General features: G+C 44.0%; 1 protein-coding gene across 3 annotated transcripts in view; it reads left to right on the forward strand.

The window, feature by feature from the left end:
• The first annotated feature begins 266 nt into the window (after window positions 1–266).
• LOC129834902 (mitogen-activated protein kinase 6-like) overlaps window positions 267–25,981 on the forward strand; it is a 38,916-nt gene continuing 13,201 nt past the window's right edge. Inside the window, exons 1-3 of one of the 3 annotated variants that reach the window (XM_055900271.1) lie at window positions 267–531; window positions 12,192–13,102; window positions 13,563–13,880. In XM_055900271.1, the coding sequence (XP_055756246.1) occupies window positions 12,866–13,102; window positions 13,563–13,880 (555 nt within the window). In that variant the 5' untranslated portion in view covers window positions 267–531; window positions 12,192–12,865. Of the gene's footprint in view, window positions 532–3,196; window positions 3,903–4,043; window positions 4,712–12,191; window positions 13,103–13,562; window positions 13,881–25,981 lie in introns of those variants that run through there. The other 2 variants (XM_055900270.1, XM_055900272.1) reach the window with 2 other exon arrangements.

The following is a 25,981-nucleotide window of genomic DNA, read 5'->3' on the forward strand; positions in this document are numbered from 1 at the left end:
TCTCTTTGCTCTCTCCCCCCCTCTCTCCCCCTCCCTCTCTCTTCCCCCTCTCTCATTCGCTCCCTCACTCCTCCCCCTCTCCCTCCCTCCCTGTCTCTCCCCCCTCTTCCCCTTTGCTCCTCCCTCCCCCCCTCTCTCTCCCTCCCTCTCTCCATGTTCAGCCTATATGTACTCTTCATGGAGCTCCACCTCCCAACCCAGACTGACTCACATGGTCTTCATGGAGCTCCACCTCCCAACCCAGACTGACTCACATTGAGCAACACAACATATCACCAAGACTGTGACAATCTATTTCTACACAGTACTGTATCACTCCACAGGCTACTAGTGGACTGTCTGTCTGTCTGTCTGGCAACTGTCTACTTCCCTTTGCCTGGCTGCTGAGGGGCTGCTGTAAGCCCTGTGGACTGTGGGACAAGCCGTGCTGGACCGTTGGATATTGGTCTCTTTCCTTAGTGCATAACTGTATGGATTAACTGCTGTTCTGTACCATGGCGTTCCTGACACTCCGGGAGGATTTCAACCATGGTAAGAGAGATAGACGGCTGCAATATCCAGTTACAGACTAAGTTGAACACAGCAGAACAACAGTATAAGTGCAGAGGGACTCTGGTTGAAGTGTTCTATGGGCATGTAGGAGAGTCTAAGAGACATGAGAGGTCTGTTGGCTGGGCATGTAGGAGAGTCTAAGAGACATGAGAGGTCTGTTGGCTGGGCATGTAGGAGAGTCTAAGAGACATGAGAGGTCTGTTGGCTGGGCGTGTAGGAGAGTCTAAGAGACATGAGAGGTTTGTTGGCTGGGCGTGTAGGAGAGTCTAAGAGACATGAGAGGTTTGTTGGCTGGGCGTGTAGGAGAGTCTAAGAGACATGAGAGGTTTGTTGGCTGGGCATGTAGGAGAGTCTAAGAGACATGAGAGGTCTGTTGGCTGGGCATGTAGGAGAGTCTAAGAGACATGAGAGGTTTGTTGGATGGGCATGTAGGAGAGTCTAAGAGACATGAGAGATTTGTTGGATGGGCATGTAGGAGAGTCTAAGAGACATGAGAGGTTTGTTGGCTGGGCATGTAGGAGAGTCTAAGAGACATGACTGTCTGTTTCAGCCGAATAGCAATTTAGTTTTTGACGATTGTAGATGAACAACGAGCGCTAGAGATCTCTGTATGTCTCTCTTTTTCTCTCTCTGTGGTGAGATGGTGAGCTGGAAGCATGAGTCGAGGCTGAGGGAGGCAGAAAGACAGACAGGCAGACAAGCAGGCAGGCAGAAAGACAGGCATGCAGGCAGGCTTGTGATGAGCTTCCTTTGATTATTCCCGCTGTCATCATCACAGCAGCAGTGACAGACGGGTGTAAACAGAATTTTCACATCTCCTTGGAGACACGGTAGTCAGAACCACTCTTCACACTCTGAGAACAGAGAACATTCTGTGCAGATGAAATAACACTGGAATTAAGTCCCAAATAGACCCCTATGCCCTAGGGTACTATTTGTAACGCATCCTGGGACTCAGAGAGGGACGTCTTAGCCCGTAAAGCACAGCACATCGATACAAAGTGGTTCTGTAGTAACAGTGTAGACACAGGTGGGTTGTCCCTATGTGCATTAGGATAGAGTTTCCATTTGATATCAAAGTCACGGCAACGTTATTTTGTCAAATCAGCTCCCACTGTCTATGGTGCTACTTCATACTGACCATCTGCGTCGTGATACGGCTTCAGTTTCAACATATCAACATTAGTTACATAAGCCAGTGTGATGGATATCCTACTACTTCAACCTCAGCAGGTTGACACAATCACATGCTCTTTGAGAGGGAGTCTAAGGGCCTCAACAAATGATACTGTAGACTAACCTTGAGAAGAGAGGAGGAGGAGATGGGGAGGAAACAGGGGAAGAGAGGGGGAGGAGATATGAGAGGGGGAGGAGAAGAGGAGAGGGGGAGGAGATATGAGAGGGGGAGGAGAAGAGGAGAGCGGGAGGAGATATGAGAGGGGGAGGTGAGAAGGAGGGGAAGGAGAGGAGGAGGAGATATGAGAGGGGGAGGTGAGGGGGGAGGAGAGGTTTAAAGTGTGAGGACTCATTAGTACACTGGGACATTTTCAGCAACTTCGATTGACCTTTTTTTTTCTTTTTACCTTTATTTAACGAGGCAAGTCAGTTAAGAACAAATTCTTATTTACAATGATGGCCTACCCCGCCAAAACCCGGACGACGCTGGGCCAATTGTGCGTCGCCCTATGGGACTCCCAATCACAGCTAGATGTGATACAGCCTGGAATCGAACCAGGGACTGCAGTGACACCTCTTGCACTGAGATGCAGTGCCTTAGACCACTCCCACTCGGGAGCCCGAATGACCTATGTCATAGTTATTGATCTATGTCTTACTGTAGTGATTGATCTATGTCATAGTTATTGATCTATGTCTTACTGTAGTGATTGATCTATATATTACTGTAGTGATTGATCTATATATTACTGTAATTATTGATCTATGTCATAGTTATTGATCTATATATTACTGTAGTGATTGATCTATATGTTACTGTAGTGATTGATCTATATATTACCGTAGTGATTGATCTATATATTACTGTAGTGATTGATCTATATATTACCGTAGGGATTGATCTATATATTACCGTAGTGATTGATCTATATATTACTGTAGTTACTGATCTATGTCATAGTTATTGATCTATGTCATAGTTATTGATCTATATATTACTGTAGTGATTGATCTATATATTACTGTAGTTATTGATCTATGTCATAGTTATTGATCTATGTGTGAGTGTGTGTAGGCAATTTGTAGTATTGGTCAGAATTCCATTCAGCTATTTTTCTTTTCTCCTACATATGGAACTGACAGAGAACACAGCTGATCTTTAGCCTGCTCCTTGGACAGTCTCAAAATGCTCACCTCACGTCGCCATGTCTGTCGCATAATAGACTAAGCATCCTTCCTGTCTCTCCATCCCACTAGTCTACATCATCATCCCAGGCTGGGTCAGGTAACGTTCTGCACCATTCTCAGCCACATGGCTCTTCACATGGTGTGCTGGCCCTGTTGATGGACACTCCAGTTGATGGGAGCAACCTACCCTATTGCTCCTGCTGCTTCTGCGTCCCGCCTCTTCCGGTCCTCTCATTAAACTGGCCGATTCTGTTGCTCGTTCATTCATCAACTTATCCTACATATCCTCCTTCCCCGCCGCTCTCCCCTGCTCTGGTGCTGCCTATGCTGATGTTGTTACATCACACTGGCTCACAGACTGACTGCTGAAGCTACTGCATAGCAGACACGGACCCCAGACCTGCAGAATATATCTGAATATCTCTGGATCCGAATTTTGCCTATTCTGTTTTATTTCTGTGTGATTTTTATTTGTTTATTCGGAATATTAATTTCGGGAGGATGTAGGTAGATCGCAGTGCGAGAGATTCCACATACCGCTAGTCGGGGGAAAAAAGAAGACTAAAAAAAACAGCAGAAAAAGGCGACAAGCGCATCATGACAGATGGACTATCTAAATCCTCACGCAGCACCAGTAACCTTTCCGAGGGACTTTTATCTCTAACGCGGCTAATAACCCAGTACTGTGTACCATAATCTGAAAATAGCATTAGGCAGCGCTCAGAAAACACTGCATTGCTGCTGAAGGATGAAAAACAACGGCAGCACATCCGCAGTCTTCCGCAAGCAGAGGAATTTCCAAAACAAGTTTGTCTGTCTTGTCTGACTGACTTGCTTGGAAGTTGACACAAATATTAGTATCTCTCTTGAGTGTTGATATTGAATATTTATTTTGAAAATATAAATATAATCCTCCGTCTCAGCAACTGTGTGTGACATATGGTCCAAATGTAACAGGCACTGCACCTGTGCCCAGTCAATAACAGGTAAAATACATGCGAGAGAAATACAGAAACTATAGGTCATGATTAAATGATTGATTGAGACCGCATAGTCTCTGTGTTTACTATAAACATAAGATATAGGCTCAATATGATTGTCAATTAGGCCTATAGGCTATGCATTATGTTAGGCTATAGGCTTTAAATAGGCCTATAGGCTGAACATGACAGGTTGTCAATTAGGCCTATGCATTGTTTTATATACAGGCCTACGTCTAAAAACATTGACCTTCTGAATTAACATAATCCTAACTATCAGCAGTTTAATAATGAATTGACGTTAACTGTTTTAATGGCTGTTAATTGATTTGTAACTGTTTTAATGACTGTTGCTTAATGTTTAACTGTTTTGCGTTTGAGGTTTCCCAAGGCCGCTTTGATCCTCCATTCAATAGTGCTGACGGCCTGTTAGTGTTTTTCCTTTGTATTGGGGCTATCTATTTAGGATAAGATTCTGCCCGGCTGTCAATAACTTCAGGGCCCACAGCGTAAAATAACAGTTTATTCGGATACTAGGCTATTTTTAAACATAACAAAAAACACAGTCAGTAAAATAACATCAAACAAACATTAGAAGATAGAATCGCCCTAAATATTTGTTTTATTCCAATATTTTGAATTTACCGCCCGATTTCCCATCATCTCCATTCTCCACGTCTCTTGAATGACGCTGACGCAAGCAGCCAGTCTGAATGGCGATTGTAACAGACTCGCAGGGCAGTGCGAACGGAGCGCAGCCCGACCTTATATCGCCTTGAAAAACATAGCTATATCAAATGAAACGGACGAGAACAGTAAGTGATTCAATACTATTTCTTGTAAGTGCTACGTATAAGTGCATTGTTATGTGGGAAGGTCATATTATGTTTTTAAACGGCAGATTACGTTCATTTTCGACGTCGGTTTGGCAACGGCTTTGTGTTAGGAGGGAGTAGGATCCGCTCTTTTATACCTCAGAGGTACGACCACGTAGCCGACGAAGCTAGCTAGCGACTGGTTTGTGAGGTTAGCCAGCTAAACTAAAGACCCTCAAGCCAACAACGGGCGCCTTTGTTCATGTCACGGGATCGTTGGCAAGCTCTCTATCAACCAAATATGAGGATAAACGTTGGTCATTTGATTCGATGTAATGTTTATATGGGTAACGTTATATAGAAGCCGTTGGCTGAATATCAACGATATTTCATTTCACCTGTAAGGTAGGATAAGCTAACAGTCAACTAGGGGTCTGTTCACCGAAATATCACAGGAGTCGGAGGTTCATGACTTATGGGGGAGCGATCACATGGTTAACTTGGCTAGCAGTGGCTATCTGAAAAAAAACGTTATTACGATGAACTAGTTTAACACAAAATAACCTATAGTCAACAATACGGCGAATATGTTTTGTTGGCAAGCTGCTATCGCCATGTTATTTACATTTAAACAATTCGGTGTTTTCTGGCTAGCTCCGTTTTGGACAGAAAGTGTGTAGCTAGTTAGCGAACGATGCTACAGTAACGTTTAGCTAGCTTGCTAGCCGACTCAACTCCACGATTTACGATGGAGTTGAGCAGCGCAGTGTTAACATCCATTTTTTTTAAAGGAAAGTAGCGTTTGTCCCTAGATGACGTAATAGGGATTTGTTTTTACGTTTATGCTGTCCCTCAGTCCTCTCATGCAATGAGACATTCCCCAAAGCAAAACTAAATGGAATGTTTGAAGGTGAAGGAGAACAAAAATGACCCGATTAAATAATTTAAATGCACATAAAAAAACAGCAAGTACTTGTTTTGAAAATAGTATACACTTTATTTTAATTTTTTACTTGTTATTATTGTTTATGCCTTAGAGAGCTGTGGTGCCACTTAACAAGGAGCCTATTTAATAAATTAACTAAACTCGCTGCAGCAGAGGGGTGAGGACCAAGAGGCTAGAGTGGCGCTAACTCAGTGGAGCAGGAGAAGAGCAGCTGAGTTTAGACCGGCAGGCACACAAACACGGAAGTCACTAAATCCCGAGTGGCGTAGGGGGCTTAGACACTGCAGTACCTGGTTCGAATCCAGGCTGTATCACATCCGGCCTTGATTGGGAGTCCCATAGATCGGCGCACAATTGGCCCAGCGTCGTCCGGGTTTGGCCTGGGTAGGCGGTCATTGTAAATAAGAATTTGTTCTGAACTTACTTGCCTAGTTAAATCAAATCAACCGAAAGTCACTGGGGCAGCCTTTAAAAAGTATTTAAATTTGTCTCTACTCTTTTGCCAATAAAAGTCGCTGGAAGGATCTGACTTGCTAAATTGGCAACACTGGAGTGTGGAGTCACATTTAAAATTAAGTTTTTTTTTTTTAAACTACTGATTTCAGCACCCAAAGAATAGCCAGCAATTACATACATTGTTCTGTGTAATTGCAGACTAACGCTATTCTTTGGGTGCTGAAATAAGTATTTTTTTATAAAAACTGTCGTTTTATGTGAGGTCGGAGGTCCAGTCCTCCCACATTTAAGACAGGTGTACAGTCGTGGCCAAAAGTTGAGAATGACACAAATATGAATTTCCACAAAGTTTGCTGCTTCAGTGTCTTTAGATATTTTTGTCAGATTTTACTATGAAATACTGAAGTATAATGACAAGCATTTCATTAGTGCCAAAGGCTTTTATTGACAATTACATGAAGTTGATGCAAAGAGTCAATATTTGCAGTGTTGACCCTTCTTTTTCAAGATCTCTGCAATCTGCCCTGGCATGCTGTCAATTAACTTCTGGGCCACATCCTGACTGATGGCAGCCCATTCTTGCATAAACAATGCTTGGAGTTTGTCAGAATTTGTGGGTTTTTGTTTGTCCACCCGCTTTTTGAGGATTGACCACAAGTTCTCAATGGGATTAAGGTCTGGGGAGTTTCCTGGCCATGGACCCAAAATATCGATGTTTTGTTCCCCGAGCCACTTAGTTATCACTTTTGCCTAATGGCAAGGTGCTCCATCACGCTGGAAAAGGCATTGTTCGTCACCAAACTTCCTGGATGGTTGGGAGAAATTGCTCTCGGAGGATGTGTTGGTACCATTCTTTATTCATGACTGTGTTCTTAGGCAAAATTGTGAGTGAGCCCACTCCCTTGGCTGAGAAGCAACCCCACACATGAATGGTCTCAGGATGCTTTACTGTTGGCATGACACAGGACTGATGGTAGCGCTCACCTTGTCTTCTTCGGACAAGCTTTTTTCCAGATGCCCCAAACAATCGGAAAGGGGATTCATCAGAGAAAATGACTTTACCCCAGTCCCCAGCAGTCCAATCCCTGTACCTTTTGTAGAATATCAGTCTGTCCCTGATGTTTTTCTTGGAGAGAAGTGGCTTCTTTGCTACCCTTCTTGACACCAGGCCATCCTCCAAAAGTCTTCGCCTCACTGTGCGTACAGATGCACTCACACCTGCCTGCTGCCATACCTGAGCAAGCTCTGTGCGGGTGGTGCCCCGACCCCGCAGCTGAATCAACTTTAGGAGACTGTCCTGGCGCTTGCTGGACTTTCTTGGATGCCCTGAAGCCTTCTTCACAACAATTGAACAGCTCTCCTTGAAGTTCTTGAAGATCCAATAAATGGTTGATTTAGGTGCAATCTTAATGGCAGCAATATCCTTGCGTGTGAAGTCCTTTTTGTGCAAAGCAATGATGACGGCACGTGTTTCCTTGCAGGCAACCATGGTTGACAGAGGAAGAACAATGATTCCAAGCACCACCCTCCCTTTGAAGCGTCAAGTCTGTTATTCGAACTCAATCAGCATGACAGAGTGATCTCCAGCCTTGTCCTCGTCAACACTCACACCTGTGTTAACGAAAGAATCACTGACATGTCAGCTGGTCCTTTTGTGGCAGGGCTGAAATGCAGTGGAAATGTTTTTTGGGGATTCAGTTCATTTGCATGGCAAAGAGGGACTTTGCAATTAATTGCAATTCATCTGATCACTCTTCATAACATTCTGGAGTATATGCAAATTGCCATCATACAAACTGAGACAGCAGACATTGGGAAAATGAATATTTGTGTCATTCTCAAAACTTTTAGCCACGACTGTACACTACATGATTTTGCCCCCGATTTAGCAGTCCCCAGACTGGGTCATAGACTAGACGTAACATAGTAAAAGTAAATCCGGGACACTCAAATTAGTATGATATGTTACGTTTGGTATTGTTACATAAGATAGGTTACTTAAGGCATAAATTAAAGGAGCGTGATTGGGTGGGCGTATAACGAGAACGTATAGCAACCTGAAGATTGCATTTGATCTAATTAGAACTTTGCAACTACTTACTACTTTTTTTTATAGCTATTTTGCAACTACTTAGCACGTTAGCTTTAGGGGTTAGGGGAAAGGTTAGCTAACGTTAGCCACTTAGCAAAAAATGATCACAACAAATTGGAATATCATATGTTTAGCAAATTTGGAACATACACTGCTTAAAAAAATAAAGGGAACACTTAAACAACACAATGTAACTCCAAGTCAATCACACTTCTGTGAAATCAAACTGTCCACTTAGGAAGCAACACTGATTGACAATACATTTCACATGCTGTTGTGCAAATGGAATAGACAAAAGGTGGAAATTATAGGCAATTAGCAAGACACCCCCAATAAAGGAGTGGTTCTGCACGTGTTGACCACAGACCACTTCTCAGTTCCTATGCTTCCTGGCTGATGTTTTGGTCACTTTTGAATGCTGTAACATATCATACTGTAACATATCATATGAAATGTATAAAGGACATCCAACAATGAATGCATACCATACTAAATGGAGTGTCTCGAATTTGCTTACAGTTTTAATGTGAAATACTCTTGAGACCACGTTGTTGTCCCAGACAAGTTTCTGAGCTCGGATACGGAATCCCCATGTCGTTGCCTGCTTGAGGTGCGCGGCTGTCACCAACGCTCGTTTAATGTGAGCGGGTCAGAGACGCAATCTGAGCTTTTCCCATCCAATCTATGAGCAGTCCCAGACATCCCAATATTTTCAAACGTTTGATTTTAACGGCACAAACTCTGCAATGCTCTTGTAGTGTGAAATGTGCAACGACACATTTTGTCTGAGAACGGTGATTATCTATAGCCAATGAGAGCTCGTTAGAGAAGCCAGTGAGATGATGATGTTGTTTCACATCACCGAGATTGTGTAGACTCGAGCAGGAGCGATGACCACTACTAGTATGCATTTGTATTTGCCTTTCAACCAAAGCTAAAGTGTCAAATCGGCCGACGTTAACAACCAATGTAATTCAATAAAAAAAGGTTGGCTAGATATTTCAACTCTATGGAAAGTGTGAATGTCTGACTGAAAACTAAGCTAACATATTACATTTACATTTAAGTCATTTAGCAGACGCTCTTATCCAGAGCGACTTACAAATTGGAAAGTTCATACATATTCATCCTGGTCCCCCCGTGGGGAATGAACCCACAACCCCGGCGTTGCAAGCGCCATGCTCTACCAACTGAGCCACACGGGACACGGGACCACAACATATGGAATTGTTTTAAGATGGTCCTACCAAGGATCATTTATCTATTACATTTTTTTAAATTTAGGACCTCTTTAGGTATAATATATATATATATATATATATATATATATATACTGCTCAAAAAAATAAAGGGAACACTTAAACAACACAATGTAACTCCAAGTCAATCACACTTCTGTGAAATCAAACTGTCCACTTAGGAAGCAACACTGATTGACAATAAATTTCACGTGCTGTTGTGCAAATGGAATAGACAAAAGGTAGAAATTATAGGCAATTAGCAAGACACCCCCCAAAGCAGGAGTGATTCTGCAGGTGGTGACCACAGACCACTTCTCAGTTCCTATGCTTCCTGGCTGATGTTTTGGTCACTTTTGAATGCTGGCGGTGCTCTCACTCTAGTGGTAGCATGAGACGGAGTCTACAACCCACACAAGTGGCTCAGGTAGTGCAGTTCATCCAGGATGGCACATCAATGCGAACTGTGGCAAAAAGGTTTGCTGTGTCTGTCAGCGTAGTGTCCAGAGCATAGCCTGACTGCCATTAGGTACCGAGATGAGATCCTCAGACCCCTTGTGAGACCATATGCTGACACATGCACATTTGTGGCCTGCTGGAGGTCATTTTGCAGGGCTCTGGCAGTGGTCCTCCTTGCACAAAGGCGGAGGTAGCAGTCCTGCTGCTGGGTTGTTGCCCTCCTACGGCCTCCTCCACGTCTCCTGATGTACTGGCCTGTCTCCTGGTAGCGCCTGCATGCTCTGGACACTACGCTGACAGACACAGCAAACTTTTTTGCCACAGTTCGCATTGATGTGCCATCCTGGATGAACTGCACTACCTGAGCCACTTGTGTGGGTTGTAGACTCCGTCTCATGCTACCACTAGAGTGAGAGCACTGCCAGCATTCAAAAGTGACCAAAACATCAGCCAGGAAGCATAGGAACTGAGAAGTGGTCTGTGGTCACCACCTGCAGAATCACTCCTGTTTTGGGGGGTGTCTTGCTAATTGCCTATAATTTCCACCTTTTGTCTATTCCATTTGCACAACAGCATGTGAAATGTATTGTCAATCAGTGTTGCTTCCTAAATGGACAGTTTGATTTCACAGAAGTGTAATTGACTTGGAGTTACATTGTGTTGTTTAAGTGTTCCCTTTATTTTTTTGAGCAGTATATATATATATATATATATATATATATGAAACATTGAATTTGGCCTTACTGCTATTAGCTCATAGAAACCCATTGAATAACAGATTGTATTGAGACGCAGCCAGTGGCAAATGTCTCCAGCTTAAACAGGTGGATTTTGATGGGAATTTGTTTATTAAGCTAATTAGTTCTCCGCATGGCCGTGGCCCTTGACTCTAGGCGGTTAACTGGCTAATGTTTGCCATATACATTGTGGCCAGTTTATTAGGTACACCAATTTAGTACTGGGTCAGACCCCCCCTTGCATCCAGAACGGCCTGAATTCTTCTGGGCATGGGAACATTGCTCAATTGGTATCAAGGGACCTAACGTATGCCAGGAAAACATTTGACAGTCTCTTTAGACGTCTCATCAACGAGCTGTTTTCGCCCACAGGACAGCCGCTGACCGGATGCTTTTTGTTTGTCGCACCATTCTCGGTAAACCCTAGACACTGTCGTGCGTGAAAAGTCTAGGAGGCCGGCCGTTTCTGAGATACTGGAACCAGCATGCCTGGCACCGACGATCATACCACGCTCAGTCGCTTAAGTTAGAGCGTTGGGCCAGTAATCGTTAAGGTTGCTGGATCGAATCCCCGAGCTGACAAGGTATAAATCTGTAATTCTGCCCCTGAGCAAGGCAGTTAACCCAGTGTGTTCCCCGGGCGCCAAAGATGTGGATTAAGGCAGCCCCCTGAACCTCTCATTTCAGTTGAAGGCATTCAGTTGTACAACTGACTAGGTATCCCCCTTTCCCAAACTACTTTAGCCCCTTCTAACATCTGCCTAGCGACTTTCCGCAGACCATATGGTCTTTATTGCAACGTGGCTGGATTGCAAAGCCAGCGAGCTAGCAATTTTTTTGTAGTTTATTGACTAAAACTGGACATTTTCCTCAAATAGTTAAAATATAAGACTATTTTCCAATAAATATCAAGGGTCTTATTCTGTTGACGTGATCATCGACGCTCGGCTGCCGTTTTACAAATAAAGATAATCTCTCTCTTTTGTCAAATAATAATCCAGTTGTAGTTTTATACCCGCACTGTATCTGTGAGCGGTTGTCTAGAGCACACGCGCCAATACCAGAATGGACACACTTGCTATACAACATCTGTTTTTTGTGAAAACAATCAGTAGAGTTGAAAATGTGATGAACCCAATTAACCTGCTTTTTTTTTTCTTTTTTTTTTTTTACATGGGAATTTAACCGTAAAATGTATTTTGATGCGCACTATGTAAATCGTGCACAAGTCAATTTGATGGAAACTCATATCTGGTGGGAAGATTTGCATATAGTTTTTATGCCGATTTTAGAATATTTGTGTGAAAATCTGTCGCTAATTGGATGAAAAACCTAGTTTGAAAGTTTTGAAACGTATTAGCTAGCATTTCTCTACATGTATTTCTCTTTTGGGTCATCTTAAATTGGACAGTGACAGTCGTTTAGTCCATTTGACGTCAGGGTGTTAAACGGTTGAATGGAACTATGTCAAGTCAGCCAGCCATGGCAGTGTTACTATTGTCTGATTGTTGTCTGATTGCTGACCTAAAGCATTGTGTTGTTTCTGTTTCAGGTTACGCCCATGTAAAATGGAGGATAGCTTTGATTGCGACTGTGGTGAGCTTGAGCCACCCGATTGTTGAGGGCCAGACTACTCTGTGAAGACTAAAAGGCAAGACACCATTTTGGATGAGCGGTAGTTTCAACAGGAAGAAGATTAAGTAAATACAAAAAAAACAAAAAAAAATAGAATTTAAAATTGTAGTGCTTTTTGGCGCAATTAGAATCAATGCAGCTACACAGAGTGAGTCTATCACTGAATATATCTGTACTGTGAGGATGCAACGAGATGCTGCTGTAGGTTTTGAATTGGCCTCTTGCGTTCATTCCATTATCACTGGCTGTTAAACACTAAACGCCTAAAAACGGTTTAATAACCGGAGAAGCGCCAACAAAAAAAAAACGATTTTGAAAAAGTTATTCATATTAGGCCTGGAAAAACTTGCACCATTTGTCAAACAAACATGACTTTCTACTTTGGTTGTGAGTCAGAGAGCCGTGTGATTCTGTGAGGGTTAGACAGGGGGAAACAGTAGTCTTCTGTAAGGGTTGTATCACCCACATTTATATTTTCACAATATTACACACCAGTTAAGACCTTCTTTAGCTTATTACCAGTCAGTTTGTCCATTTTGTATTGAACAACCCCAAAGTCAATAGAAACTTAGTCAAAACATCAAATCCAAGATGGCGGAGAAGTTTGAGTCTCTGATGAACATCCATGGGTTTGACCTGGGCCCACGTTACATGGACCTGAAGCCTCTGGGCTACGGCGGGAACGGCCTGGTGTTCTCAGCCGTTGACACGGACTGCGACAAACGCGTGGCGGTGAAGAAGATCATCCTGACGGATCCTCAGAGCGTCAAACACGCCCTGAGAGAGATCAAGATCATCAGAAGGCTGGACCACGACAACACTGTCAAGGTAACACAGGAAATGCAGTAACCAACTGTACAGTACTTTTTATTGGCCATTCATATGGAGTTGTGTTTAGTCAGGACAGCAGTGGAATGGGTCAGCTCCTAACACTGCAGACAGTGGGGGAACTCCCCTGCTCAAGTCACACTGCAACATCAAACTGCCGTCATATGACTTGGCCTGAGTTGAACAATACAAGTCACTTCCAATTGTTGGACTACCTCACACTAGTTAGTGCTGAACAGAGGCAGGATGTGAGTTACACTGCACACATGCAGGTATATCTGCTCATATGAGTTGATGTTAACATATGAACACCTTCCCTCTGCCAGGTATCTGAGACGCTAGGGCCCAGCAGTCGCCACCTAACAGATAATATTCTCTACTTCCCTCTGCCAGGTATTTGAGACGCTAGGGCCCAGCAGTCGCCACCTAACAGATAATATTCTCTACTTCCCTCTGCCAGGTATTTGAGACGCTAGGGCCCAGCGGTCGTCACCTAACAGAGGACATGGTCTCTCTGACAGAGGTGAACTCTGTGTACATCGTCCAGGAGTACATGGAGACAGACCTGTGTCAGCTCCTGGAGAGGGGTCTTCTCTCTGAGGACCACGCCAGACTCTTCATGTACCAGCTGCTGCGAGGCCTCAAGTACATCCACTCTGCCAACGTACTGCACAGAGACCTGAAGCCTGCCAACTTGTTCGTCAACACAGAGGACCTGGTGCTGAAGATAGGAGACTTTGGGCTGGCCCGGATCATGGATCCTCACTACTCACACAAGGTAAGAGGCTAAAACGGAGACTAGTTAAACTAACATTCATTACCGTCTGTAATAACCGTGTGATACCTGCATAGCGTTCTGGCTTTATTGCCCAGAAACCAACTGGGCTAATCCCTAGGCTGATAGCGTCACCCGATCACACCACACTGCACCACAGGAAGTAAACAAGGATGTACGGTAGTTCCTGAAGTCGCGCCTCCGTTTCCGCTGAGATAAGGGCCCTGGGAACCAATATTTCTGTTGAGGGGAGGGAAACCGCATCCACATCCTGCCCCGGTGCTGAGGACAAGAGTTTAGACTGTATGTTGACCAGGCTGTGTGGTGTTGACCAGGCTGTGTGGTGTTGACCAGGCTGTGTGGTGTTGACCAGGCTGTGTGGTGTTGACCAGGCTGTGTGGTGTTGACCAGGCTGTGTGGTGTTGACCAGGCTGTGTGGTGTTGACCAGGCTGTGTGGTGTTGACCAGGCTGTGTGGTGTAGACCAGGCTGTGTGGTGTTGACCAGGCTGTGTGGTGCTGACCAGGCTGTGTGGTGCTGACCAGGCTGTGTGGTGTTGACCAGGCTGTGTGGTGTTGACCAGGCTGTGTGGTGTTGACCAGGCTGTGTGGTGTTGACCAGGCTGTGTGGTGTCGACCAGGCTGTGTGGTGTCGACCAGGCTGTGTGGTGTCGACCAGGCTGTGTGGTGTCGACCAGGCTGTGTGGTGTCGACCAGGCTGTGTGGTGTCGACCAGGCTGTGTGGTGTCGACCAGGCTGTGTGGTGTCGACCAGGCTGTGTGGTGTAGTCGACCAGGCTGTGTGGTGTAGTCGACCAGGCTGTGTGGTGTAGTCGACCAGGCTGTGTGGTGTAGTCGACCAGGCTGTGTGGTGTAGTAGACCAGGCTGTGTGATGTAGTAGACCAGGCTGTGTGATGTAGTAGACCAGGCTGTGTGATGTAGTAGACCAGGCCGCGTGGCGGTGTCGACCAGGCCGCGTGGCGGTGTCGACCAGGCCGCGTGGCGGTGTCGACCAGGCCGCGTGGCGGTGTCGACCAGGCCGCGTGGCGGTGTCGACCAGGCCGTGTTGTAGATTGTGCACCAGTCGGGCGTTCAAACTTCAGAGATATGGAGATTAGGCTGAGATGTCTGGCTCTGGGAGAATGTAGGTTGAGGTGGGTCTTTCTCCAGCCGTACACTGCTCTTTGGACAGGACTCTGAGGGGAGAGCAGGGGTCACTGAAGAAAGGAGAGAGAGCTGAGAGAGGAAGAATGAAGAAAGCAGGGAGGAGAGCTGAGAGAGGAAGAATGAAGAAAGCAGGGAGGAGAGCTGAGAGAGGAAGAATGAAGAAAGCAGGGAGGAGAGCTGAGAGAGGAAGAATGAAGAAAGCAGGGAGGAGAGCTGAGAGAGGAAGAAGAAAGAAAGCAGGGAGGAGAGCTGAGAGAGGAAGAATGAAGAAAGCAGGGAGGAGAGCTGAGAGAGGAAGAATGAAGAAAGCAGGGAGGAGAGCTGAGAGAGGAAGAATTAAGAAAGCAGGGAGGAGAGCTGAGAGAGGAAGAAGAAAGAAAGCAGGGAGGAGAGCTGAGAGAGGAAGAAGAAAGAAAGTAGGGAAGAGAGCTGTAGGAGTGGAGTAGTCACCGTGCAGCTACAGGTGTCTTAGATTAGTCATCACCAGGGCATGTCTGGTGTGGGACTCGGCCCTCTCTCTGGCACCACACAGGATACACTCAGGACTTTTACAGTTAGCTAGGCCTCACACTTTCTCACACACACTGCGCAGCCTCAAGCCAGAGTCTTTTACAGCTAGGCCACAGCTTCACACACACACAGCCCCAACAGCCAGAGTCTTACAGCTAGGCCACAGCTTCACACACACACAGCCCCAACAGCCAGAGTCTTACAGCTAGGCCACAGCTTCACACACACACACAGCCCCAAGCCAGAGTCTTACAGCTAGGCCACAGCTTCACACACACACACAGCCCCAAGCCAGAGTCTTACAGCTAGGCCACAGCTTCACACACACACACAGCCCCAAGCCAGAGTCTTTTACAGCTAGGCCACAGCTTCACACACACACAGCCCAACAGCAGCTGGTTTTAGTGGCTCATATCACAGATCAAGTGTTGACTCGCTACGCTCCAGTGACTCATCGCTGAGAACGCTCTCATTTGAATAGTAATCGTGCTGGGGACACGGCAGGAAACTGGCACTTCCATTTCAGTGTGTGTGTGCGTGCTACAGGTGCATGTTTGAAGTTCAAGAGAGATTTTCTCACGATCTTCAGTCTCTGTAGCCAGACACCCCTCCATATTCCCTCCTCTTCCTCCCTCTCCTAGCCCCTATAGCAGCTCTGCTCTGTTCTGCTGTGGCTTTTCCCCATATAAGCAGGTTTTGTATTGATGACATGGAGGCAAGGGAACGGCCTATTGAAAAGACCCTCTGCTGATGTCAACTATTTTTGTATTTCTGTTGGACTGCAGAAGCTCGTGTGTGTGTGTGTGTGTGTGTGTGTGTGTGTGTGTGTGTGTGTGTGTGTGTGTGTGGACACGCTTCTCTCTGCAGAGAATCACGGCCATTTGGTGCCGCATTCCATGTACCATCCAGAGAGCCTGGACACACACACAGCCTGAGTGGACTCACTTGACTCCCGTGCCCCTGTCTGCCCTGCTGTTGGGGTAGCTGGCTGGCTCTGCCTCTCTGCATGCTATTTGTACAGCTCACTCTCTAAATAAAGAACCAGTCCATTTGCAGCAACTAACCTTGATCTCTGTCTCTCTTGGAACACTGGCAAGAACCTGCACACGTCTAAATGTATAGATATTCTATAGTGTCTATATAGATGCTATATTTGAGCAATAAGGCCCGAGAGGGTGTGGTATATGGCATGATGTAATGCCTGCATACAGCCTTAGCCGTGGTATATTAGTCATATACCACAAACCCCTGAGGTGCCTTATTGCTATTATAAACTGGTTACTAACGCAATTAGAGCAGTAAAAATGTATGTTTTGTCATACCTGTGGTATACGGTCTGATATACCACGGCTGTTAGCCAATCAACATCCAGTTTATATTTTTATATCTTCAGCTAGACCTACTCCATGTCCTGCGTTGTACATGACCAGAGATGGGCCCTGATTGGCTTAATATGACCAGAGATGGGCCCTGATTGGCTTAATATGACCAGAGATGGGCCCTGATTGGCTTAATAGGACCAGGGATGGGCCCTGATTGGCTTAATAGGACCAGAGATGGGCCCTGATTGGCCTAATATGGCCACCATTTGTCTCTGATTGGGTTTAGGTGATTGGGTTCTTATGGAGATTACATTGTCCGTTTCTCAGACTTCTTTTAGGCTCTTATTGAAGTTCTCAGAATTTGTCCCATCCCCCCCACCCTTATAAATATTCTAAACTTTGTTAGAGGTTGAGTGGTTCTGTATGTTGAGTGGTGTGTGTGAGAGAGCCTGTTGTGTGTTGAGTTTCTCAGAGCCTCCTCAGCTTGCTTCTGTGGGACCCGCAGCAGTCTAACACCCAGTGGCCCGCCACCAAGAATGTCTGGAATTCACGTGCAGGCAGGAATCAAGCATCCTGTGCATTTCCCTCCCAGCCAGTCAGTCTATCATTCCTTTGTCCTGCCTATCGTGGGAGCCTTTCTCCAAGGCTAGAGCTGCTCTCAAGCTGCTAGCGTAGCATAATCATGCCCTGAGGTTAAGCAGGGAACATGGGCTCCGCTGTTACAACCAGTGTTAGTTTAGCATTTAGCTTATCGTGCCCTTTGGCTGACTAGACGCATGGGTTGTCAAAAGCATTGCATTTGCATCCGTTAGCTTAGCATTAGCAATAGCATCCCTTTCGGCTTAGCACAGTGAGCATGGCAGGGACTCTGCCGGCTGTAGACCAGAGTTAGCTAGCTTAGCAGTTAGCTTAGCGTAAGTGCGCCCTTCAGTGAAGCAGGGCAAGGGGCAGGGCAAGGGGCAGGGCTGTGTAGACTAGCATTAGCTGAGTTATATGACATCTGCTCAGTGAGGCAACTTGACCTCCTATTTACAAGATGTAATCCAACCCTGAAGATTTCTTAATGCAACATGGCCTTGACATACATACTGAAGGGTTTGTTTATAGGAATATAAATGTTTTATTGAACCCAGTTTTGTTCTAGGAAGTTAGACAATAACATGACGGTCTTTTACATGTGAGCAACAAGTGGTTTAAGTGGTGTTTTTTTTAAACCAAGCTAAGTTAGTCATTTTCCAAACAAGTCCTTTTCATGTAAAACCCTGAAAAGACGTTGTTGTGAATGAGACGTATTTTCCCTAAAACCCTCCAGGCCTGTGTGTCATTATGAAGAAGCAGCAGAGAGACAGTTAAGCTTGCAGATGGTAGCTGCTCTTGATGTGCAGGTGTACATTTCCTGGAATGTTATTGAGAGAGAGAGTGGGGGGACTAAGACAGCGGGGGGACTAAGAGGGGGAGGAAGGGAAAGATGAACGGGAGAGATCGTCATTCCACCACCACACATGTTTCCTGCTGTAGCTCGGATCACTCCACCGCAGTCCTCCTCCCATGACACACGTACTCACGTTGACCCAATTACCCAGCTATAGCAACACACACAGCTCCGCTTGGCTCGCCGCTTCCACTCGAAGGTTCACAAGGCCTTTAAAATGGCAGGGGAGAAATGACTTGAGTCGTGTGTGTTCACGTTTAAGCAGAGCAACAGCTCTAAAAGAAACCATTCTCTCTAATCAACACGTTTTATTTTGACCCACAAAGCCATGCCTAACACACATCTCCTGGGGATTAAAGCTGTGTGTATATAAAGACATGCCTAACACGCATCTCCTGTGGATTAAAGCTGTGTGTATATAAAGCCATGGCTAACACATATCCCCTGGGGATTAAAGCTGTGTGTATATAAAGACATGGCTAACACATATCCCCTGGGGATTAAAGCTGTGTGTATATAAAGACATGGCTAACACACATCTCCTGGGGATTAAAGCTGTGTGTATATAAAGACATGGCTAACACACATCTCCTGGGGATTAAAGCTGTGTGTATATAAAGACATGGCTAACACACATCTCCTGGGGATTAAAGCTGTGTGTATATAAAGACATGGCCAACACATATCCCCTGGGGATTAAAGCTGTGTGTGTGTATATAAAACCAGTCAGTGTGTGTGTGTGTGTGTGTGTGTACAGCTAGCTTCGTGTGGTTCTCTGAGGAAATCTAGCTACTAATCCTCTGTCACCAGGTTCTCTGAGACAACCCTATAGTACTATAACTACAACCCTATAGTACTATAACTACAACCCTATAGTACTATAACTACAACCCTATAGTACTATAACTACAACCCTATAGTACTATAACTACAACCCTATAGTACTATAACTACAACCCTATAGTACTATAACTACAACCCTATAGTACTATAACTACAACCCTATAGTACTCTAACTACAACCCTATAGTACTCTAACTACAACCCTATAGTACTCTAACTACAACCCTATAGTACTCTAACTACAACCCTATAGTACTCTAACTACAACCCTATAGTACTCTAACTACAACCCTATAGTACTCTAACTACAACCCTATAGTACTCTAACTACAACCCTATAGTACTCTAACTACAACCCTATAGTACTCTAACTACAACCCTATAGTACTCTAACTACAACCCTATAGTACTCTAACTACAACCCTATAGTACTCTAACTACAACCCTATAGTACTCTAACTACAACCCTATAGTACTCTAACTACAACCCTATAGTACTCTAACTACAACCCTATAGTACTCTAACTACAACCCTATAGTACTCTAACTACAACCCTATAGTACTCTAACTACAACCCTATAGTACTCTAACTACAACCCTATAGTACTCTAACTACAACCCTATAGTACTCTAACTACAACCCTATAGTACTCTAACTACAACCCTATAGTACTCTAACTACAACCCTATAGTACTCTAACTACAACCCTATAGTACTCTAACTACAACCCTATAGTACTCTAACTACAACCCTATAGTACTCTAACTACAACCCTATAGTACTCTAACTACAACCCTATAGTACTCTAACTACAACCCTATAGTACTCTAACTACAACCCTATAGTACTCTAACTACAACCCTATAGTACTCTAACTACAACCCTAGAGTACTCTAACTACAACCCTAGAGTACTCTAACTACAACCCTAGAGTACTCTAACTACAACCCTAGAGTACTCTAACTACAACCCTAGAGTACTCTAACTACAACCCTAGAGTACTCTAACTACAACCCTAGAGTACTCTAACTACAACCCTAGAGTACTCTAACTACAACCCTAGAGTACTCTAACTACAACCCTAGAGTACTCTAACTACAACCCTAGAGTACTCTAACTACAACCCTAGAGTACTCTAACTACAACCCTAGAGTACTCTAACTACAACCCTAGAGTACTCTAACTACAACCCTAGAGTACTCTAACTACAACCCTAGAGTACTCTAACTACAACCCTAGAGTACTCTAACTACAACCCTAGAGTACTCTAACTACAACCCTAGAGTACTATAACTACAACCCTATAGTACTATAACTACAACCCTATAGTACTATAACTACAACCCTATAGTACTATAACTACAACCCTATAGTACTATAACTACAACCCTATAGTACTATAACTACAACCCTATAGTACTATAACTACAACCCTATAGTACTATAACTACAACCCTATAGTACTATAACTACAACCCTATAGTACTATAACTACAACCCTATAGTACTATAACTACAACCCTATAGTACTATAACTACAACCCTATAGTACTATAACTACAACCCTATAGTACTATAACTACAACCCTATAGTACTATAACTACAACCCTATAGTACTATAACTACAACCCTATAGTACTATAACTACAACCCTATAGTACTATAACTACAACCCTATAGTACTATAACTACAACCCTATAGTACTATAACTACAACCCTATAGTACTCTAACTACAACCCTATAGTACTCTAACTACAACCCTATAGTACTCTAACTACAACCCTATAGTACTCTAACTACAACCCTATAGTACTCTAACTACAACCCTATAGTACTCTAACTACAACCCTATAGTACTCTAACTACAACCCTATAGTACTCTAACTACAACCCTATAGTACTCTAACTACAACCCTATAGTACTCTAACTACAACCCTATAGTACTCTAACTACAACCCTATAGTACTCTAACTACAACCCTATAGTACTCTAACTACAACCCTATAGTACTCTAACTACAACCCTATAGTACTCTAACTACAACCCTATAGTACTCTAACTACAACCCTATAGTACTCTAACTACAACCCTATAGTACTCTAACTACAACCCTATAGTACTCTAACTACAACCCTATAGTACTCTAACTACAACCCTATAGTACTCTAACTACAACCCTATAGTACTCTAACTACAACCCTATAGTACTCTAACTACAACCCTATAGTACTCTAACTACAACCCTATAGTACTCTAACTACAACCCTATAGTACTCTAACTACAACCCTATAGTACTCTAACTACAACCCTATAGTACTCTAACTACAACCCTATAGTACTCTAACTACAACCCTATAGTACTCTAACTACAACCCTATAGTACTCTAACTACAACCCTATAGTACTCTAACTACAACCCTATAGTACTCTAACTACAACCCTATAGTACTCTAACTACAACCCTATAGTACTCTAACTACAACCCTATAGTACTCTAACTACAACCCTATAGTACTCTAACTACAACCCTATAGTACTCTAACTACAACCCTATAGTACTCTAACTACAACCCTATAGTACTCTAACTACAACCCTATAGTACTCTAACTACAACCCTATAGTACTCTAACTACAACCCTATAGTACTCTAACTACAACCCTATAGTACTCTAACTACAACCCTATAGTACTCTAACTACAACCCTATAGTACTCTAACTACAACCCTATAGTACTCTAACTACAACCCTATAGTACTATAACTACAACCCTATAGTACTCTAACTACAACCCTATAGTACTATAACTACAACCCTATAGTACTATAACTACAACCCTATAGTACTCTAACTACAACCCTATAGTACTCTAACTACAACCCTATAGTACTCTAACTACAACCCTATAGTACTCTAACTACAACCCTATAGTACTCTAACTACAACCCTATAGTACTATAACTACAACCCTATAGTACTATAACTACAACCCTATAGTACTCTAACTACAACCCTATAGTACTATAACTACAACCCTATAGTACTATAACTACAACCCTATAGTACTCTAACTACAACCCTATAGTACTATAACTACAACCCTATAGTACTCTAACTACAACCCTATAGTACTCTAACTACAACCCTATAGTACTCTAACTACAACCCTATAGTACTCTAACTACAACCCTATAGTACTCTAACTACAACCCTATAGTACTCTAACTACAACCCTATAGTACTATAACTACAACCCTATAGTACTATAACTACAACCCTATAGTACTCTACAACTGCTGCCTTCCTCCCTTCCTCTACACTCCCTTTTCCTCCTCCCTTCCTCTACACTCCCTTTTCCTCCTCCCTTCCTCTACACTCCCTTTTCATCCTCCCTTCCTCTCCTCACTCCCCCCTTCCTTCCACTGAGATGTTAGCCACCCATCTGAGACAGAAACATATATGACGTATTTTTTTCCTAAACCACTTTGCACAAATGAAGCTGAAGTAAAAATGTAAACTATTGTACACAGATAAAGGCTTTACATAGAGAACCATAGCATGGCTGTACTTTCTGTCTTGAATGGACGACCCACTAGTCAGGTAGTGAGAACAGCACAGCGCTCAGTGAGTGGAAACAGGTTTTTCTCTCTGTCAAACACTGGGCTAGATAACACTGCCTCTCTGACTGTTGCAAACCTGTGGCTTTGGTCTGGAGAAATGACTTGCTGCGTCACTCCGGCTGTGTGTGTGTGTGTGTGTGTGTGTGTGTGTGTGTGTGTGTGTGTGTGTGTGTGTGTGTGTGTGTGTGTGTGTGTGTGTGTGTGTGAATTCTCCTGAAATGAGTTAGACAAAGCACTAGCTAGAATGTTCACTTGTTGTAATCTGTTGTGGATTCTCAGAACCTCTTTCATTCTAGACTTCTTCTGCAACATTACAGGCAGGCTACCAGGCTTGTTGTTGTGGATTCTCAGAACCTCTGTCATTCTAGACTTCTTCTGCAACATTACAGGCAGGCTACCAGGCTTGTTGTTGTGGATTCTCAGAACCTCTTTCATTCTAGACTTCTTCTGCAACATTACAGGCAGGCTACCAGGCTTGTTGTTGTGGATTCTCAGAACCTCTTTCATTCTAGACTTCTTCTGCAACATTACAGGCAGGCTACCAGGCTTGTTGTTGTGGATTCTCAGAACCTCTGTCATTCTAGACTTCTTCTGCAACATTACAGGCAGGCTACCAGGCTTGTTGTTGTGGATTCTCAGAACCTCTTTCATTCTAGACTTCTTCTGCAACATTACAGGCAGGCTACCAGGCTTGTTGTTGTGGATTCTCAGAACCTCTGTCATTCTAGACTTCTTCTGCAACATTACAGGCAGGCTACCAGGCTTGTTGTTGTGGATTCTCAGAACCTCTGTCATTCTAGACTTCTTCTGCAACATTACAGGCAGGCTACCAGGCTTGTTGTTGTGGATTCTCAGAACCTCTTTCATTCTAGACTTCTTCTGCAACATTACAGGCAGGCTACCAGGCTTGTTGTTGTGGATTCTCAGAACCTCTTTCATTCTAGACTTCTTCTGCAACATTACAGGCAGGCTACCAGGCTTGTTGTTGTGGATTCTCAGAACCTCTTTCATTCTAGACTTCTTCTGCAACATTACAGGCAGGCTACCAGGCTTGTTGTTGTGGATTCTCAGAACCTCTTTCATTCTAGACTTCTTCTGCAACATTACAGGCAGGCTACCAGGCTTGTTGTTGTGGATTCTCAGAACCTCTTTCATTCTAGACTTCTTCTGCAACATTACAGGCAGGCTACCATGCTTGTTGTTGTGGATTCTCAGAACCTCTTTCATTCTAGACTTCTTCTGCAACATTACAGGCAGGCTACCAGGCTTGTTGTTGTGGATTCTCAGAACCTCTTTCATTCTAGACTTCTTCTGCAACATTACAGGCAGGCTACCAGGCTTGTTGTTGTGGATTCTCAGAACCTCTTTCATTCTAGACTTCTTCTGCAACATTACAGGCAGGCTACCAGGCTTGTTGTTGTGGATTCTCAGAACCTCTTTCATTCTAGACTTCTTCTGCAACATTACAGGCAGGCTACCATGCTTGTTGTTGTGGATTCTCAGAACCTCTTTCATTCTAGACTTCTTCTGCAACATTACAGGCAGGCTACCAGGCTTGTTGTTGTGGATTCTCAGAACCTCTTTCATTCTAGACTTCTTCTGCAACATTACAGGCAGGCTACCAGGCTTGTTGTTGTGGATTCTCAGAACCTCTTTCATTCTAGACTTCTTCTGCAACATTACAGGCAGGCTACCAGGCTTGTTGTTGTGGATTCTCAGAACCTCTTTCATTCTAGACTTCTTCTGCAACATTACAGGCAGGCTACCAGGCTTGTTGTTGTGGATTCTCAGAACCTCTTTCATTCTAGACTTCTTCTGCAACATTACAGGCAGGCTACCATGCTTGTTGTTGTGGATTCTCAGAACCTCTTTCATTCTAGACTTCTTCTGCAACATTACAGGCAGGCTACCAGGCTTGTTGTTGTGGATTCTCAGAACCTCTTTCATTCTAGACTTCTTCTGCAACATTACAGGCAGGCTACCAGGCTTGTTGTTGTGGATTCTCAGAACCTCTTTCATTCTAGACTTCTTCTGCAACATTACAGGCAGGCTACCAGGCTTGTTGTTGTGGATTCTCAGAACCTCTGTCATTCTAGACTTCTTCTGCAACATTACAGGCAGGCTACCAGGCTTGTTGTTGTGGATTCTCAGAACCTCTTTCATTCTAGACTTCTTCTGCAACATTACAGGCAGGCTACCAGGCTTGTTGTTGTGGATTCTCAGAACCTCTGTCATTCTAGACTTCTTCTGCAACATTACAGGCAGGCTACCAGGCTTGTTGTTGTGGATTCTCAGAACCTCTTTCATTCTAGACTTCTTCTGCAACATTACAGGCAGGCTACCAGGCTTGTTGTTGTGGATTCTCAGAACCTCTGTCATTCTAGACTTCTTCTGCAACATTACAGGCAGGCTACCAGGCTTGTTGTTGTGGATTCTCAGAACCTCTGTCATTCTAGACTTCTTCTGCAACATTACAGGCAGGCTACCAGGCTTGTTGTTGTGGATTCTCAGAACCTCTGTCATTCTAGACTTCTTCTGCAACATTACAGGCAGGCTACCAGGCTTGTTGTTGTGGATTCTCAGAACCTCTTTCATTCTAGACTTCTTCTGCAACATTACAGGCAGGCTACCAGGCTTGTTGTTGTGGATTCTCAGAACCTCTTTCATTCTAGACTTCTTCTGCAACATTACAGGCAGGCTACCAGGCTTGTTGTTGTGGATTCTCAGAACCTCTTTCATTCTAGACTTCTTCTGCAACATTACAGGCAGGCTACCAGGCTTGTTGTTGTGGATTCTCAGAACCTCTTTCATTCTAGACTTCTTCTGCAACATTACAGGCAGGCTACCAGGCTTGTTGTTGTGGATTCTCAGAACCTCTGTCATTCTAGACTTCTTCTGCAACATTACAGGCAGGCTACCAGGCTTGTTGTTGTGGATTCTCAGAACCTCTTTCATTCTAGACTTCTTCTGCAACATTACAGGCAGGCTACCAGGCTTGTTGTTGTGGATTCTCAGAACCTCTGTCATTCTAGACTTCTTCTGCAACATTACAGGCAGGCTACCAGGCTTGTTGTTGTGGATTCTCAGAACCTCTGTCATTCTAGACTTCTTCTGCAACATTACAGGCAGGCTACCAGGCTTGTTGTTGTGGATTCTCAGAACCTCTTTCATTCTAGACTTCTTCTGCAACATTACAGGCAGGCTAC

Source organism: Salvelinus fontinalis, chromosome 35, assembly GCF_029448725.1.
Source record: "Salvelinus fontinalis isolate EN_2023a chromosome 35, ASM2944872v1, whole genome shotgun sequence".
In the NCBI taxonomy this organism is placed as follows: domain Eukaryota; kingdom Metazoa; phylum Chordata; class Actinopteri; order Salmoniformes; family Salmonidae; genus Salvelinus; species Salvelinus fontinalis.